Source organism: Sminthopsis crassicaudata, chromosome 6 (assembly GCF_048593235.1).
Source record: "Sminthopsis crassicaudata isolate SCR6 chromosome 6, ASM4859323v1, whole genome shotgun sequence".
Classification (NCBI taxonomy): domain Eukaryota; kingdom Metazoa; phylum Chordata; class Mammalia; order Dasyuromorphia; family Dasyuridae; genus Sminthopsis; species Sminthopsis crassicaudata.
Window position 1 is genome coordinate 15,113,995 of NC_133622.1, and position 20,205 is coordinate 15,134,199.

The 20,205-nt window shown below is 33.2% G+C and overlaps 1 protein-coding gene across 5 annotated transcripts in view; it reads right to left on the minus strand.

The window, feature by feature from the left end:
• PPARGC1A (PPARG coactivator 1 alpha) overlaps positions 1-20,205 on the minus strand; it is a 755,048-nt gene that overhangs the window by 314,740 nt on the left and 420,103 nt on the right. For 4 of the 5 annotated variants that reach the window (XM_074275734.1, XM_074275730.1, XM_074275732.1 and 1 more), the window contains one exon: positions 13,053-13,100. The exons of the other annotated variant lie outside the window; for it this stretch is intronic. In XM_074275734.1, the coding sequence (XP_074131835.1) occupies positions 13,053-13,100 (48 nt within the window). The remainder of the gene's footprint in view (positions 1-13,052; positions 13,101-20,205) is intronic. 5 annotated transcript variants of the gene reach the window in all.

Genomic DNA, 20,205 nt, shown 5'->3' on the forward strand with positions numbered 1-20,205 from the left:
TTCTTCCTGAGCTGGCCAGTGGCTAGCATCAGAAGTGTCAAAACAGCACCCTTTTTCTCAGAAGAGAAAAAAAAACATAGAGATTTCTCATATACCATTACCTAGATATAGCTTCTGCACTTAAAACATTCTGATCTCTATTATACTTAATGATGTAAATGTCTTATCCATCTTACTGGGTTTTAAGCATCTTGAAGAGAAGGGCTATGTTATATTTTCAGTTTTGTGTTCTTATTATCTAGCACAAATGCCTTCATGATAATTCATATTTCTATCATGCATTCACATGTGTATTATGCATGCATATATTCCATATTGCAACTGAACTCATCATCCCTCTCTCCCAAATCAATCCCCTCCTTTTCCAAACTTCCTTATTTCTGTTGAAACTGCCATCCATTTCCAGTTCCTGGGTTGATATCTAAAGGACTATCTTTAATCTTTCATTCTCTCTAACCACAAACATTCAATCAGTAGTGAAATCTTGTGAGTTCCTCTCTTATAATATACCACAGCTGGACTCTTCAATGTGAAGAAATTCGCCACCACTATCTTAGTTCAGGCCCTTATTATCTTTTACCCAGCTTATTCAAACAGCCCACTAACTGGTTTCCTTACTTCAATTCTCTCAGAACTCCAGTCTATCCATCACAAATTGTGTTTCCTTATAGGTCTTTCCTAAATCAATCAATTCTGTGGCTTAGTATAGTTTCTATGATAATGTAGAAATTGCCTTTTTTTTTTTAACTTTCTGAAGTCCTTCACAATCTGGTCCCGACACACTTGATATGGTCTCCGGTAACACATCCCATTGTCCAAGCAAGATGGCATTCACTCTGCTATTCACACATGATATTCTATTTTGGATCTCCATGATTTTGCACAAGTCATCATTCGTGCCTGAAATATGCATTCTCCACAATTCCACCTCACCATCTTTTCCTTCAAAATAATACTTCTACATCCTATCTCTTCATTTACTAATCCCTTACTCCCCAAACTTGTATGTAATTGCTTTGTTTATTTGTATTTATTTTCTTTATATTTATTCCATATGTACTTATAGGTATCCTATCTTATTCATTAGAATACAAGCTTCTTTTACAAATTTTTAATTTTTAATTCATGAAATAAAGCAAGCATTTTCATAATAGTTGAATTTTTTAAAAGATGATTGTATGTAAAATTGCATAATTACTATGTGCTTTTAAAAAAGGGATTTGATTCTATAAAACATGATGAAGAAGCTGATTATAGAAAGACCTGGAAAGATTTACATGAACAGCAAGAATGTATGATGATCAACTATGAAAGATTTGGTTCTTCTCAGTAGTTCAGTGATCCAAACAATCCCAATAATATTTGGACAGAAAATGCCATCTGCATTCAGAAAAAGAACTAAGGAGACTAAATGTAAGCCATGGTGTGCTCTGTTCACTTCTTTTTTTCTGTTTTTTTTTCCTCTATCAAAGTTTTTCCTCTTTTGCTCTGATTTTTCTCTTCTAACATGATTCATAAAGCAATGTGCATGAAAAGTAAATAAACTTACTTCCATAAAAATGAATTTGAACAATTCTTTTTTCTTATTCCATTTATTTATATCGCTAGGACAAAGCAAGTGCTTCATAAATGTCTGTTGATGACTTGTTTGATATAATCTTAATTGATATCATCCTATGAGGAAGATAATCCAAGTATTATGATCCATATTTGAGGCTGCATGATTAAATAATTTGATGAGAGCCAAATGTTTGGTAAATGACAGAGAAGAGCTTGGACCCAGGACTTTTAAATGATAGCAGTTCAGAGCCCTTACTGACCCCCAATTGCCTGATTGAATTAAAGTATTAATTCATAGCTTTCTACATCCTGTGCCCAGAAAAAGCTGTTCCCCAGATCTCTATAACCAGAAAAGAAAATGTTTTTTCTTTGGTATGAGAGCTTCAGGAAGAGAAACTACAGGAAAAAAAATGAAATTAGAAGATCACTCATTGGTATTGAGGAAAAGGAGAAATAGATAAGAAAAATGGAGAATCTTGGCTCAATAACATTAGTATCCCATGTGTCTTCAAGATTCTCAGAGGTATTGAGGGAACAGGAACCTGTTATCATGGAAGTCTCAACAGGCTAGCTTTAATTGCAATAATTCCATCCGCTACAGGGAAGCGAGACACAAGCCTGAGAGGAAAAAGTCTAAACAAGGAGGAGGTAGCAATCATATTGAGCAATCTTTTTTCATTTCTTACCCACTCTTAGTCGTTGAAGGGCAATAGACTCAGACAAACAAAGCCATGGGAAAGCCCGGAGCTTAAAAATGTCAGTGTCCCACTCCATTAGGGCCTTTCCAGTCCTCCTGATCTACATTTTACCACTAGATCCAGATGACTCTGGAAGAAAAAGTGAGGCTGGTGCCTTTGCACAATACTCCCTCACTTAAATGCAATTCACTTGCCAAGTCAAGACATCACCTTCAGAATGTCATTGGTCCTCTTCAAGAATAAAGGACAAAGAATAACAATCTCAATTCAATGGAGAAAAGCATGCCTTGGACAAAGACTCGGCACTATCTTGAGGGTAGGGGTGATTGAACAATTGTTCTGTTATGCCATAAGAATCATGGAGCTACAGCTACAAAGGGGAAGTAGACAGAAGATCTGAAACATCACTTAGCCAATACCTCACTTCCAAAGGCTACTCTTATCATGTTGTATGAAGCTTCTCTACAAAAACACCTTTCTTTCAAGGCTCTTCATGCCATTAATTTGAGCCATAGTTCACCTGTATACAAAAATTTATAGGATTTAGGGATGGTGAGGAGTCAGTGAATCCTTATCTGAATCACATATTTCCCTGGATTCTATGAAAAGGAGCAGAATGAAAGAAATTAACTTCCAAAATCTACTATCACTGTGTGATTGCAGCTCTACTTCAATGTCCACAGGACTAACAACTCTAAATTTAAATTTAATCCAAGACTTCCATGGGACCTCTAATCACTCACATCAAACCTTTCAGCCTTTATTCATTCATTTAGCCCTAAAATGAAGCTAATTTCAATAAAATAACTTCACCTGCATATCACAAGAACTAACGACCGAGGAATATTGTCTTAATATCAAAACACAGACTCCACCGAAGCACGATAAGAAGCAACAAACGATCAAGAAGTATTGTTTGAATATTGAAACCCATAGCCTTGAATGTGCAACAAATCAAGATAGAGTCTGAAAAACAAGAATCTAATATAAAAATAAAAATCCCCTAAGACTAAAATGGCACTTGTTGTGGTTAATTTGCCTTCTCCTGATTTATTTAAGTTTCTCCCCCCCAAAAAAGAGTTTTAAAGTTGAATTATGGATCTCCAAAAAAGAGCTGACAAAAATCTCTATTAGCATAATGGCACTATCAGACTATTAAAGCCCTATTAATGTAACCCTTTGTCTGTCTCGAAAAGCCAGATAAATGGAGCAAGAATATTAGTTAGGGGTCTGTTCTTCCATCTATAAGTGGACAGTTTGTATGCGAGGAGCTCCCATTAGTGCTAATGGGAGATACAGATGTAAATCCCCAGGCACTGGTAAGAAAAAAAGCCCCCTGAGAATTTTTGCCAAGAAACCATCCACTCTGAGAGGTACATGGAAGCCAGCGAGCCCTTAGTCATTAATACAGCACTACTGTAGAAGTGATTTGCAACCTCACCCCACGTATTAGAAATAATACCAATCTCCTCTGTAGTGACATCCAACTCCCATGTTATTGCCTTAAGATACTGTGCCCACTGAATTTTGTGTCTGTAACACTGAAACATATCCTAAGACAAATGTTATTTTAATTTGCTTTAGGCAGTGAAGGCCAACACACATTTCACTGGAGAAAGTTATGTGTTTTAATTGCTTTATGAAGACATAGCATATGCCCTGACACAGTTAAATGATTAACAGATTACTCCAAATGCCTTTGGCATAGAATATCTATACGTTCATTAGCTAGAACAATTTATCTTCTTGATAAAACTAAAATTACTTATACAGCAGGTTTACTTTCCATGATTAATAAATGATAAAAATCTAAATTATCCATCTGAAATGACTGTTTTAGCTATTAATCTCACATTTATCAGTTTCTATAATAAATGTTTTAATACAAAAATCCAATTTTCCAAATATTTTAATTGGTTGAGAAAAAGAAAACACATTTAATGCAAAGGATCATTTCATTTACCATGGCATCTCTAGTAATTTCTAAATATAAAAACATAAAAAGGCAGAGCGTGTGATATGGTTTTAAAAACTAGATAAATAAAATCTATGGAGGACAGTCATTAAAAATGTCCAAAACTGCTTTCTCTCTAAAAAATCTATAGCTGTGAGATATTAGACCTCATTTAAGCTTGGTATCACTTGATCTTTGTTATATAAAAAGGCAAAAATCACCTCATTCTGAAAGGGGGAAAAATATCCTGAAAATGAGAATTGGAAATGGGATAAAAGGTCAAAAATATGAGCATTCCATGTGGCCAAAAGGGTGAGCTATTGAGTCATAGGTCTTGCTACAGGGGAAGATTTGGAATTAAATCCATCTGTCAGCTTTTTTAAATTGTTAAGACCGTCTGTCCTCCAATTAAACTGATCAAGGAAGTCCACGATGGTTTGTTAGTGACTCTGCTCTGGAGGACACTCATTAAAAGTCTCAGGGCTTATTACAGAGGTCCAGTCTTGGGCACTTAACTTCTGTTGTCAATTGCTGATTTTTCTGAATTCCAACTGCTAGGGAGAAAATAATTCCATGGAGAAATTACAGAGGCGAAGTTACATATTTCTGTCCACCTGAAAAAAATGCAGGGAGACATCTGCTGCTTTTCAAAGCCACTTGTTACATTCCTGGTGGCTCAGAGCTATCAGACGGCCTAGTCCTACAAAAGATAAAGCACTGAAATTTTAAATTGAAATTAAAAATAATTCCTACATGGTGGATGGATAATTGGGTTTTGAAAGTAATTTTGAGTTATTTGTTTATTTTTGTTTACGATTTCGGTGGTTGCTTAGGTAGAGAGTTTGGGAAGGGAAAAAAGGAGAAGTGTTTTGTATGGGAAGAATGGATCATGGCTGAGGACAGTAAGAAAATGACATAACCTGAGTTTGGGTAAGGCCAAAGAGATAATGGAGCCATATTTCCCAACTCACTCATTTAGCCTGACTACTTCAATGAACAATCTTCTTGCAATTTTCGCTGGCTAGGGAAGAAAATCTCTAGATTCAACTTCCATATTCAACCTTAGTCCCCCTTTCTCTCCAAGAGAGGTTCTGTAAGCAGATCCATCTCCTCCTAGGCCTTCAAAAATAGGTCCTTCCTTAGCTTAAAATGTTTGTTGTTCCTTCTCTGAAATGTCTTTTCCTCTCTTTTGGCTCATTGAAAACCAATCTATTTTGGAGTCAGAGGAACCAAAGTTTTTCAGATTTAGAAAGCATCTTAGAAAATCTCCAGTTCACTCGTCTTGTTTTTAATTATAAGGAAAATGAGATGGAGAGGAGTTTAATGACACTCGGTAAGTGACACAGTAGAAATTTGAACCCAGCTCTAATGACTTGCATGAGTCAATTATGTTCAATATTTACCAATTAATTGTTATGTGAAGAACATGACAGTGGGCATTGGGAGAGACAGAACATTGAAAAGGCATGATACACAATTTGACAGTGCCTACAGTCAAATAGTAGGGATTGGAAGGATTTGAAATATAAATGACTAAATGTGTTCATTATTATGATTGTTATAAAATGGACAACTAACAAAATATGAGGAAGTGCTAAGGGAAACAAAAAGTATTCTATCTGAAGTCTGAAGAAGGAGAAATCACATGACTGAAGAGATCAGGAAATGCTTCATGGAGAATTTATGCCTCCATGAAGTCTCTACCAATTGCTCAAGCCTAAAATGAGCCCTCCATTCACTGAATTCTAATAATACAAATTGTCTCTGCTATTTCTTTTGAGAATTATTTTAGATTGTCTTACATTACTGTTTAAGTATTTCAAGTTTGTCTTGTCTTCAGATTTAAAACACATAGACCTTAAGCACAGGGTAGCAAGTCATAGATTTTTTTCTCCTCTTCAGTAAATAGTACAGTGCTGCAGACATTACAGCCACTCTGTTTCTTGCTGAAAAATGAACACATGTATAGAAACTATAAAGACCTTCCTCAGGTAGAATAGGTGAGTGGAGACTAAGAATAAGGAAGGAGATAGGACAGAATAAAGGAAAAAAACAAAACAAAACAAAACTATAAAGATCTTCCTCAGCTAGGGTAAGTGAGTGGAGAGTAAGAATAAAGAAGGAGATAGGACAGAATAAAGGAAAAAACAAAACAAAACAAAACAAAACTATAAAGATCTTCCTCAGATAGGGTAGGTGAGTGGAGAGTAAGAATAAGGAAGGAGATAAGACAGAATAAAGGGAAAAAAAAAAGCCATTTCAGAGAAAGCTATGGAAGAGATTTGTTCCATTTTTCATTAGTGAGAGGGCAAAGTATAACAATAATTTTCAGGTCATTGCAACCTCCAACTTATAACTGCAAATGATACTTCTCCATTTTTAGAGGTACAAAAAGAGAAATATTTCCAGATTAAAAAAAAAAAAGAAGAACAAAAGCTCATCACCACTGAAAGAATATTTTTGCCTTCCTTTTCTATTCTCCAAGTTATTCTAAATTTATGTTCTTTTTATACTTGTCCCAATCTCTTCAGTTTAGTAACAAAAAAATTATTAATAACAAATAAACAATTTTTGTTACCAACAAATAAAGGCAGAATTGACTTTAGCCTATCAAAATTTGCAAGTAATAATATTAAGATGCAGTATTGAAAGATACTTGGACTTCAAAGAGCAGAAATTAGTCCAAAGTGTGGGCCTCTAAATTTGAACTATAGCATACCAATTACCAATGCTTTATAGCTTATGGAGCCAAACTATCTTGGTTCACTTGGACACCCTATTGGGGAATATATGCAAAGCAAATAGGCTTAGTGAAGCCTCACTGTGGTAAAAGTTATGGTCACATACCATGGGTTTCTTTTTCATATGCAGAGTGACTCTGCAAAGAACTATATTATAAAATGGAATAGTTTTAAAATGGCATAAAAAGCTTTAAAATTACCTGTACATATTATAGCATTTCAAGAAAAGTTTAGTAAGTCTTCCTCTTTCTTATTCACTAGATATGCATTATTCACTAGGAAAATGTAAATAAGCATTAAAGAATCACAAACATTGACCTTGCTACAGTCCATCACTGTTGCCTGTTTGGTAAAAACATAAAGAGATAAGACCCATGAATCATAGAAATCAGGAGGACAAAGGAGCAACTGATTATCTTCCTTAGTCCATAGGGGATTCCTTCCTTCCAAGACATCCTCCAGTTACTTGGTTTTGTTTTGTTTTCTTTCTGTTATTCTGATTCAATAATCCTTCCTTTCAATTTGTGAGATTATCCTGGCAATAATCTAACCTGTAAATGATGAAAATGTGTTTGACCTCAGGGCAAGATTCTAATCAAGACTGTCCTCTGGTCTAGTTCCAAAAACTCCAGGATACAAAGGATCCTAGTTCCAGAGCTAAAAGGTCCCATCTATTTCATCTGCCTGCCAAGGAAACTGAGGACAAGTTCCTTGTTATTGTACAAGTTTCTGAGGGCAAGTTAAGTTGCTTGCCCAGCATCACAAAGATTGAGTCAGATTTGAGATTGGAACCTGGACTCTGACTCCATAGCTAGTTCACTTTCCATTACCCTCCCATCACTCCCCATCCTCATTTTCCTATTCTTAATGAATGCATGCTCAAAAGTAATTTACCTTTAGATCTATTCTTGACTAAGCTGTGCCAATTAAGTTAACACATCTAATTGAATATCATACCACATTCTGGAGAGATACTTACATGAATGTGACCCAAAATTTCCTAATAAATATAATCCCCAGGAAAAGAAATCATGCTATTAATATACTCTCACATTTTTTTTCCTTTTACTATTCTAAATTACATAGCTCTGTAGTTTTCCCAAATAACACAAATCACTTTTGCAAATGTAAATTTTCTTAAGCTTTAGGTAGAAAGGGAACTTCATACCAGCTTCTTAAAACTGTGGGTCACAACCTCATATGGGATGACAACTGAATGTGGGGTTTGCAAAATTGTATTTTATTATCTGAAAATGCTTGATTTGAACCTATTATACATACCTATATATTTGTATACCTATTATACATAGCTATATATCTAGGGTCACATAAAATTTCTCAGGCAAAAAGGTGGCAAGTGGGAAAAGTTTAAGAAATACTAAACTATATAACATCTTCTAATAATAACATTCTATAATTTGAAAATACAAATAATGTATATTTTCTAGACTTTGAAATCCTCTAATTTTCAAATATATGTATAGTCTTCTAAAAGATATCAATAGCATTTTATTTCTTTCAACTAGGATTTATTCATCAATAATTTTTCAGAGTTTTAATCAATTTGCCCAGAAATTATCAAACTCAAGTCTGCACTCTACCAAAAACAATTGGTCCATTCAATGAGAAACAGTTTAATAGAGTAGAAAGAGCAATAAACTGGAAGACGCTAGACCAAGGATCCAGTCATGCCATTGAGTATAATTTTAATCTTAGAAAAATCACTCCATCTCTAAGATTCAGTCTTTGTCTGAAAAATAATAGAGTATGAACCACTGCCTATAAAATTCTATCAGTCTAGAAAATAGAACAATTCATTATTTGTTATCACGTAGACCAATGGTGTCAAACTGAAAAAGAAACCAGAGGCCACTAACTGAACGTAATGATCCCTGAAAACCATATACTGATTTGGAAACACACTTGTTAATTACCATCTGTGTTCTCTTGTATTTTTTATTTATTTTATTAAATATTTCCCAATTCTATTTTAATCTAGATTGAGCAGCACTCAGACACTGCAGGCTAGGTATTTAAAACCTCTGATATAGAAGACCCAAAGACTTTTTTTTTTCAAACATGTGTGTTGACATCACAGATATATCCTTAAACTTTTAAAGTCCATGTCCATGATTTATGTATAGCATTGCTTCTTTCCAAGAATGTTAAATGGATCAGAGGTTGAAAGATACATCTATGTTCCCTTCATAATCCTAGCTTCTGTGAATCTTCCACGTTTGTAAAGTCTCAAATAGTCTCTCAGTATTTCTTCCCTATTTGAGAAAGTCTCCCTCATTGGAAACTAGGCATGTAGAAATTTTCAACCTTTCAAATTCATTTGTGTTTGAATTCTCCAAGATTAACAAGTCAATAGTATTAAAATTGAAATATATTTTATTTCTGGCAAAACTAAAAATGATTAAAATAGCTCTTCCAAAAGCATTATTGCCTTGAAATTCATATTAGGATTTAAATCAGGCATTAAAACATTTAGCCTAAGAGGAACATTTCTTCAGAACAAAGGGAAACAGGGATTGTAATGGAAATATGTATCAAATTAAGTGTTTATCACTGAAGCTTAAACAATGAAATTAATATTTTATATTTGTAAAATTTTTAATTATATTACATATATTCTCTCATCAGTGTTATATTGTTTCATCGGTGTTATAGAATTTAAATCTCAATTTTAGCTGAGAAAATACATTATTTAAAGACACAGCTATGACTTAACCCATACTTTTCCAATTTCATGTAATCATTTACAACTCATCTACTTTCTCCAATACCCAGTACTACATGATAGTATATGGAATAGGAAATAGAAGTATGAATTGATATCTAAGATGATCACAGAGTTATGCCCTAAGGGTGGTAAAATAATTTTTCGTATCTCTTTAAAATATCCTTTTGTAAAGATTCATAGATTTTGATCCAGAGTTCAAACTACCACAAACATTGGCTCAGGAGGTTAAAGAGGAAAAAAAGATTCCCTACAGATACAATTCTCATCATTACCAGAAGACTCAATAAAGGCACCACAAACACTGAATTAGTGAATATGAAATATTGATTCTAAGGAAAATAGAAAGTGGGGTTGCTATGAGTTTCTGGTTATAACTTTTAGCTTCACACTTTTCCCTAAAGGCCTTACTTACAGATTGATTGATTTCTCTTTTCTTTTGGAAGTTCTAATTGTTGATTCATTAACATAGAACTCATGGCCAATAGTACTATAAGTCATGAGGGAACAAAGCTTATCTAACATATGTCTTTGCTACATAAGGGACAATATAGCCTTCTTGCCCTTAGGAACACTAGACAGAACTTCAGCATTGTCTCTGCTTGAGGGCCATTTTTAAAAAATTAAATCAGCATTTAAAAAGTAGAAAAAAAACAAACAAACATGGGACTAAATATACCACAAAAGGATAACTTTTTTTTTTTGGCAGTGTGAAAGCAGAAACAAGAAGGCAGAACATCACAATATTCTACCTCAATGACGCAGATAACCCAAAATGTTCATCATTCTGCACATGTCATAAATGATAGCAAAAATGCTATAAGTATTGATTTGGGGCTTATTAACAAATTTTAGAAGTAGGTAAATTTGCATACAGAATCCACAAATAATGATAACATACTGTATATAGATATGTGTATACATGCAAATATATATAAATACATATATATCAAAATTTTTCATAGTAACATTTTCTTTGATAGAAAAAATTAGAAACAAAGTAGATCCCCCATTGGAGAAAAACTAAACAAATAAGAATACAATGGCATACTGTTGTACTGTAAGAAACAATGAATATGAAATATTAAGAGAAGCATGAAAAAACTAAATTAAGTGATGAAAGAAGTAAAAAAGAATCAGGAAATGACTAAAATAATATTAATGGAAATAAGAAGGATGTGCAATGTTAATGTTCAATTTTGTCCATGAAGAAGAGATGAGAAAATGAACCTTATTCCTTCTCTTTTTTGCAAGTGTGAGGAAATAGAATGAAAAGTATTGCAAACTTTATCATACATGTTTTTCCTATTCTTTGATATAAGGGGTGGCTATCTGGAAAGGGTAAAGTGAAAAAAATACACTTAGAAATTAATATAGAAATTAAAATAAGAGATGATAGTTGTAAAATTAATTTAAACTATATATTTGTGCCTTAGAAACAGCTAGGAAAATGTGAGCACAAAACAATCCAAATTCAATGCACTTAAGAAGCACCTACTATATAGAGAACATAGTATTGGCTTTAAAATTATTTTTGAAAATGTTTTACAATTCATAGTATTTCTTTTGATGGATATTTATATTTTGTATTGAGGTACAAATTTATCTAGGTTTTAAATTCATTAATAATTAGTACATATTTCTTGCCCTCTCAAAGGGCAAAATTATTTGTTTATTGAATGATGTTGAGCCTACTACAGTATTCCATTAACCACTGCCGAAAGGAGCTTAGAACTGCTGGCTAAGAAGGAGCATTCAGTTGCACCACTCAATGGAAAGAAGGATAAGCCATCTGAGAGGCTATCATTATATTGAAGGCAAGAAGGACCATGTTACTAATGGATAAAAGCCTCAGCAGTTCATTCAACATATAAAAACAACAAGTATATTTGCAAAGATGTTTCAGATTAATAAATCAATCAATAACCTACTTCTGTTCCAGAAGTTAGAGATAAGAAGACAGAAATTAAACAGTTACTGTCTTCAAGAAGATTATATTCCATTAGGCAAGAAAATGTAAATCTTAATAAATATGTACTCAATAAATACAAGGAAAAGCTACTGGAAGCTAGGGGAAGGAGACAAGAAAAGACTCACATAAAGGAAAAAAATAAAATATAGACAGTATATATTGTAAAATGAAGTCAACATGCAGTCCATAGGAATCCTTATCTTAAAATACCTAGTTTACCTTGATGAGTTTAAAATAAATAAAGCAAACTTACTGAGGTAGACTAGGGATTTTAAGAGGCAGAAATAAGAAATTACATTCCAAGAACAGGGGAACAGTTTATACAAAGGCAAAAAGCCAGAAAATGGAATGTCAGTGAATAGCTAGAAGCTTGGCTCAACTTTAAAGTAATGTACAGTATGGATGATTAATATGGAAATGTGTTTTATATGATTGCTCATAAATAACCTGTATCAAAATTGCTTAATTATCTTAGGGAAGGAGAAGGAAGAGAGTAAGAAAATTTGGAACTCCATATTTTAAAAATTAATGTTAAAATTTGTTTATGTGTAATTGGGAAAAACTAAAAATGCTATTAATAAAAATAAAGGTTGGATGGAGGCAAGTTGTAAAGCAATAGTATCAAACTCAAATATAAATCAGGGTTATTAATTGATAGCTAAGGATCCCAATGGACCACATATTGATCTCATTTTAATGTGTAATGTCAATTTATTGAATTTTTATTTATCTTTTTTAAATAGGTCCCAATTACATTTTAATCTGACTGAGATTGCACATGGGAGTATTGTTGGCAGCATATTGCCGGTAGCCTTGTATTTGTCTTTGATTGTAATTGATTTGAGATACAAAAATACAAACATAAAGTTTGTATTTGATCTTAGAAGTAATAAAAAAATATTGGAATTTGCTGAACATGGAGTACCATGATCAGACCTGTGACTTAGAAATATCCCTTTTGCAGCTATTACATCATATAAATAAAACTAAAGATACTATGAAAAGTACCATGGACAGAGAATCGTTAAGACTTGGTAGCTGCTTAGATGTGGAGGGTGAGCCACAATATGGGAGACTGAAGAATCAAGAATGACTTCATTTTTTGAACCTAGCAAATTAAAATGAGAAAGATCAAACAGATGTGTTTGGGGGTTTGGGGACACTTGTTGGGTTTCAGATGCCTATAAGACCTCAAATTTAAAATAGAAGTTGGTGATACATGACTAAAGCTCAGAAGAAAGGCTGGAAATGGATATATGGATGTGGGAATCATCTTCATAGAGATGATAATTAATCCATTGGGAGGTAATGAGGTCAAAAAGTGAAAGAATGCAAAGAGAAAGAAGAGAAGAGGGCCTAGGGCAGATACTTGAGGCACACTCACAGTTAAGGGGTGGGACGTGGATGATGATCCAGCAATGAGTAGGTCAGACTGTTAAGAAGAGAAATAAGAGAGAACAGTGTCATGAAAATAATGAGATGAAGCAATACAAAGAGCATTATACTGAATCAGAATACCACTTGTTATTTCTGGTTCTACCAATAACATGCCATTTGGGACTTTGACTAAGTCATTTAACCCTTTTAAAATCCCTTTTTCTGAAATAAATACTTTGTATCTAATAACAGCCATCTCTAAGATGGAAGGGAGGGAAGAGAGGGGGGAAAATACATTTTCCTGATAATTTTATTTTTATGGTTAAAAGGCATAGCAAGACATACACAATAGATTTGCTGTTCCTTGCGCTCTTTTTATTACACTATGTACTTGTGTTCTTTTTATTATACTATGTTATGGAAATGCCTATTTTATTCCATAAATTAAAATAAATTTTAAAAGCTTTTAAAGTAAATTATAAGAATAACAAGCCATTATTATCTGTATTTTAAGTTTGTTTTGAGGATCAGGCGAAATGATAGATATGAAAACAATAAAAATTATAAAAGTGCTATTCAGATACCATATTTCTATTATAATTATTATTTTCCAGTTTCCATATGTATCACTCAACTTTATCTAAATAAAGGAGTATTTTACAGATTTAAAAAAAACAACCCTAAAATATCTAAGAATTTAGTATCCTCAAATAAAACAAGAGCTGCATCCTGTTGCTTTCACAACACTAAGGCAGCTAGGTGAGAGAGTACATAGAGTAATAGACAGTGGTAGACAGAAAAAAGTTTGAATCCTTCTTCACCGTGTGATTTTGGATACATTACAAACAGAGAAGGGGTTATTATTCTTATTTTTAATCATTGAAGAAACTGAGGCTTAGAAAAGCTAAGTGACTTCTTAGAAAAAATCACATAGCGTGTCACTGATAGAACTAGTTTGTTCAATCCTGTCCAACTCTTCATGAGCCCAATTGGGGTTTTCTCAGCAAAGATACTGAAATGTTTTGCCATTTCCTTCTCCATCTCATTTTACAGCTGAGGAAACTGAGGCAAGCAGAGTTAACTGCCTTGCCCAGAGTCACATAGCTAGGAAGTATCTGAGGCTGGATTTTAATTCAAGAAGATGAATCTTCCTGATTCTAAGCCCAGTGCTCTATGTACTGTGCCCCCATCTGCCCTAGAACTAGGAGCAGAACTTGGATCTTCTGAGTCATCTTTTTATATGGACGTCATCTCTGAATCATAGTTATCTACATAAAATGGGTTTGAACTCAATGACTTCCAAAGGCTCTGTCCAACTAAAATCTGTGATGCTGTTCTATGACTTAAGTCTTATTAGCTTGAATCTCCAGTTTACAAAGAAGATTCTGTGGTAGAGTTACAATTGAGTCATACTGCAGAAATCAGACCATGGAAACTGGGGTGATTTGCAAGAGATAGTGTTTTATTTTCTCCCAAACGAGGGGGGGGAATCCAACAATGCTAAAAATAAAATCTTTTCAAGGGCTACATGAAATTATATATTTCAATAACACATCCATGGATTACTGAAAATATAAAGGCACTGCTGGACTCCCACAACTGCTAGAAACTAGTACATAGAGTTTTATAATCAGAAAAAAGAAATACAAAAGCATTATTTTTTAACAATCAATTTTAGGAGGGAGATTTGGGAAGACAATATTGGGAATTGGAAGAATATTGTTCCTTAAGACAAACATTTTAGTAGCTTTCATTTTCAAATAATTTCCTTTTCTATTGTTTTTCAATGATTTTTAAAATTGTAAACTTCATAAATACCTAATTAAATGAGAATTCTATACTCATAGTAGAATAGAAAAAGGACTGTACATTAAGTGGCAAACATTATGTATTCTGTGCTTTTCTTTAAAAATACATCATAAATTCTACATGTAACTTTCAAAGCTGTCCTCCTTCTCTATAATTCTTTCTAGTCTTTCTTCTGTTCTGTGCCACGAATTTTTAAATACCACGACACTCTTTTTTTTTGCTTTGTCAGCTCTTTTTCTTTTTCTAGAGGTTACTTTATCCCTAATCTCCCTCTTCCATTAAGAAAATGTATAATAGAAATAAGCATAGTCAAGTAAAAACAAATCCATACATTGTTCCCACTCTAAAATGCATGTATCATTTTGTCCCCTAAGACCACCCTTTCCCTTTTAGGAGGTGGGTAGCACACTTATATTTTAATCCTTGAAGAAACTGAGGATCATAAAGGTTTCTTAGAAAGGTCCCATGGCATGTCACTGGTCAAAAATGACCCTGGAATCACTCCTTTGGAATCTTGGTTGGTCATTATATTGTATAAAATTCTTAATATTTTGAGCTTCCTTTTCTTTACCATGTTGTTATTATTGTATGAATAGTTCTTGTTCTGCTCACTTAACTCTGTACAAGTTTTTGCAAATATTGCTCATTTCTGTAAAACTGTCTCATCATTTCCTCATGCCATAATATCCCATCAATTCATTCATTACACATTTCTCAGCTATTTCCAAATTAATACACAGACTTCTTATTTTTCAGTTCTTTACTATTATAAAAAGTTAATATTGTATGTATCTTATTTCTTTCCTTTTTTATTTCTTCAGAATCAAAGCCCAGCAGTAGCATGGTTGGGTCAAAAAATATACACAATTTACTGAGTGATATTTTGTCCATAATTCCAAATTGCTTTTCACAAAGGCTGGATAAATATATAGCTTCTGTGTATGGTATTGTTTTTATTGCATTGCATAGAAAACTTATTTGGCTAAATAACAGACCAGCAAAGAAGAGAAACGTTATAAGATTTTTAGAAAGATTACTCCAAACAAGAAAACAGGTCTCCATGTGGTCTATTGCAAAGAGCACTCAACAAGATTCAGAAGATGTATATTCTCTCAATCTCAGGCAACCAAACACAGACAACCAAGTATGCTTGATGTTGGAAAAGTCACAATTTCTCCCATAGAATCAAAGATCTTAAACCCATCAGTCATGGATCTGGAAGGGAACTGCAAGTTCCAGCTAGTCTAGAAATGTCAAATTCACCATTGTAAGCCACATGTCCAAGACTCAAACTAGATTAAAATAAATTTGGAGAGACTGAGGAAACAAATATACAACATAATGTTAATTTGTGCTTTTTTAAAATCAATATATAAACCACAGGGATCTGATTATATCTGAGTTTCATACTATTAAGATGGTCCAATCTTTATAATTTTATAAAATGATATAATTGATATACAGCTTGTTACTTGCCCCAGATAACACAGGTGCTAGGTAGCAGAGCCAGGATTTGAAATGATATCTTTCAGCCCTACATCTGGAGCTCTTTGCATCATGAGTTCCTCTCAGCTTTTGACAGTTCTGTCCTAGGTCCTTTTCTCTACTTTCAATATGGTGAATACATTGGCTTCCATGTGTTGAATTATTATCTGTAAAGAAATACTTCCCAGAACAATCTATCCAGCTTCAGTCTAATTTGTGGCCTAGAGTCCCATATCACCAATTGCCTATTTAGACATTCACAATTGGATGACCCAACAGATATTTCAAATTCAACATATCTCAAACTGAACCTGTTAACTTTATAGCATAAATATGTCCTCTTTCTGAATTGACCTATTTCTGTCAAGAGGATCTTCATCCTTCTACTTCTGTAGGTTTACAACCTAAGCAAAAATCCTTGATTCCTCATACTCCTTCATCACATATATCAATGCATTTCTCAAAGTGTACTTTCTACCTCTATACTATGGCTTGCTCCTGATCTTTTCTCTTTAGTCACATGGCCACCACAATTGTTTTTCAGTATTTTCCTGGGATATCAAAATAGTTAGTCTCCCTGCCTCAAGACCTTACCTCTACAACCCATCCTAAATACAGCTACTCAAGAGATTTCTTAACATGTAGATCTGATTATATCAATATCTTAACTCAATAAATCCCAATAGTTTCCCATTATCTTGGGGAAAAAAAATCATCTGTTTAACATTTAAAGACTTTAACCATCTTTTTAAACATTATATGTCCCTCATATTCCTGAATTCTACAGCTTGACTAAACTGTTCTTCTTACTATTTGCCATTCAGACATTCTATGCCCTTTTCTATAAATAGGTTTTTACTGTCCCCCTTGTCTGAATTGCACCTTCTCCTTTCCTCTGCCACATAAAACACCTTGTGCCAACATGACTTGACTCAGGTACTGTATTCTACAATCTTTTCCAGATTCCAACTTTTGGACCCTCCCTAAATGACATTTATTTTGCATATATTCTATATATATATTTGATTTGTATATGAATATACATATATAAATATATGTATATATTTGTTTATATAAAGTGCCTTATAAACTTCAGAGCAGTATATAAATGGTAGCTATTAGTAGCATCACATTGTTCAATAGAATGTAAGCTTCTTAAAGGCTGCTATGATTTAATTTCTGTCCATTATTCATAGCACCTAATAGGGTCCCTTTCATATGGGTGTTTAACAAATGTTGGTTAAACTGAGTTCTGAGTGTCACATTTTAGAACTTACTCAAATTTCACCTTCTGCAAGAGACATTCTTCTTTGGTTCCCCTTAAGGTCATGGGTTATCACTTTTAGATTACATTCTACTATGCTGTTTTGTGTGTGTGTGTGTGTGTGTGTGTGTGTGTGTGTGTGTGTGTATATATATATATGTATATATTTATATATATGTATATATGTGTATCTATATATATATTTATTTATATATATATACATATACATATATTTATATGTATATGTATATACATGTATATTTGAGGTATATCATGTTTTGTTTGTATTCCAACCCTTTGCATAATTGCACTATCACACAAGACTCTCCAAAACTTAAATATGTCTTTTCCTCCCAAACAAAAGAGATGTAACTTAACATAAGTTGTGGTTCATGTCTGTTCGTATTCTTATGGAAGGAACTGATCATCAAACTTTAGGAAGTGAAAGGAAAACTATCTTATTTCTAACCAGCTTTACAAGAGACATTGTATAAAGATTCTAAATGATACTAAAATAAGGCTACAGTCTTTGAATCTGCTCTCATTCTTTCTTTCCCTTAATCAAAGCATTTCTTTATAAACCATACAGTAACTCTGCATGCTGAGGACAAAGCTTAAATTGAGCTTGAGATAGGGGTCATGGAATGATTGAGTAGTGAATTAGAAAGAAAATTGTGGCTTTTAAGTTCTAAGCGTGACAGAAGAGAGAATCACTGCACCCAAACAGCTGCTACAACCTGAACAATTCTCACTTCTCATGACATTTTTCACAGGAGAATTTGATGTAAAACATATTTGTCTCTCCAGATACTCAAGCTGCCTTTTCCCCACCTTCTCATTTTGAATTTACTTTCTACATCCCAGATGTGACTTAGCTACCTTCAGCACTGATTTCTATTTTTATAAAATGATGCTCAAGAACAATTTGGAAAGGGAAAAAAAAAACCCTAGGTTTGTAAACCAGCTGTGAAGATGCATCTGGCCCCATTCAAAGTCAATCACAATGGACAGCACACACACAAAAACAACATGGATCAGAAAGCAAAAGGCAAAGACACCACGGGGGAAGAATGGCTTTTATTAACATTTGCTCTGCTTTCACACAAATGTATTAACTTCCCAAGAAGTACAGAAGATTTAATTCAAGTTTACAAAGTATAAATTCCTTTAAAATATCAACTGTACACCCGAGATCTATATTGATTTATTTGCATTTGCTTATTTTCAAATAGGCAGATTGTGTTCTATTTATATGTAGCAAAAAATAAATAAATAAATAAATAAATGTTTAAAGGACATGAAAACATCTGCACTCATTAATAGAGCCAATGAATTAAATCCAGTTCTGGTCTCTAAATGAAAATGAAACAAGATAACAGGAAGTTTAAAATGGAATGCAGCTCTTATCAGTCAGATTTTTTGTTATTATAAAAGCTACAAATACCATAAATTAAGAAATTGGGAAACAACTTAGGAAATTAGGAATCACTCTTTGGAAGTCTCAAAAATGATGAAAAATTGACGGTTTAAGGAATTGAGCAGGTTGGGTCCCGAGAAGACTTTTTTGAGAATCTGATTGTGTTATTCAAGTATTTGAGGCACTCTCACATGAGAAATAAATTGGTTTGGTTCTGACTGCAGAGGTCAAAATTGGAAACATTGAGTAGGTAGTACAGGAGAATCAACTAAAACATATTTTATTTGATATTTTGGAAAGAACCAAAGTCTGACAAGTATTCTTGGACCATAATTCAAAGATAATATACTAGTTCTATTATAGAATACTGCGTATTACTCATTATTTCTATTTTTTAATTTAAATTATCTATTAGCATATACTTTGGCAAAATAGTTTAGTAGAACAGAAGAAAGAATTATATTAAGAATATAAATCTCAATTATATACAGTTTCCTTTTTTTAAGAATATAAGAACTCAAGATGTTACATTCAAAACTGTTCAAATTGCCTGTGTTTTCTGTTGAATGTTCTTTTGATATTTTCTATGCATTTTATATGCTTCAATAATCTCCCATCTTTCTTTTCTCCTAAATTTTTGGTAACTTTAGTATTAATCTCCCTTTACCTAAGACATCCCCCCAATTTTAAATAAAGAAAAGCAAAAAATAAAATTCTTGTAACAAGTGAGTATAATTAAGAAAAACAAATCCACACATTTGCCATGCCCCAAAATATATGTCTAATTTTGAACCTTGAATCTATCATCCCTCAGTCAGGAAATGGGAAATATGCTTCTTTCTCAGTTCTCTAAAGATATGGTGAATAATTACAAAGATAAGCATTCTTAAATCTTTTCAAGTCCTTTTCCTGTACAATAATGTATTGTATATAGATTGTTCTCCTGGTTCATCTCATATTTTTAATCAGTTGACATGTTTTTTCAGGTTTCTATGAAATCATCTCCTTTTATAATTTCTTAATACACCATAATATCCCATTTTATAGCTACACCATAATTTGCTCAGCCATTTTGCAAAAAGAAAATGGGCTGCCATAAAAATTTTTGGTGTGTAAGGATATTTTTCCTCTTTTGTTGATCTCATTAGGCTATAGGAGAAGTAGCGATGCAGACTGAGTCAGAGT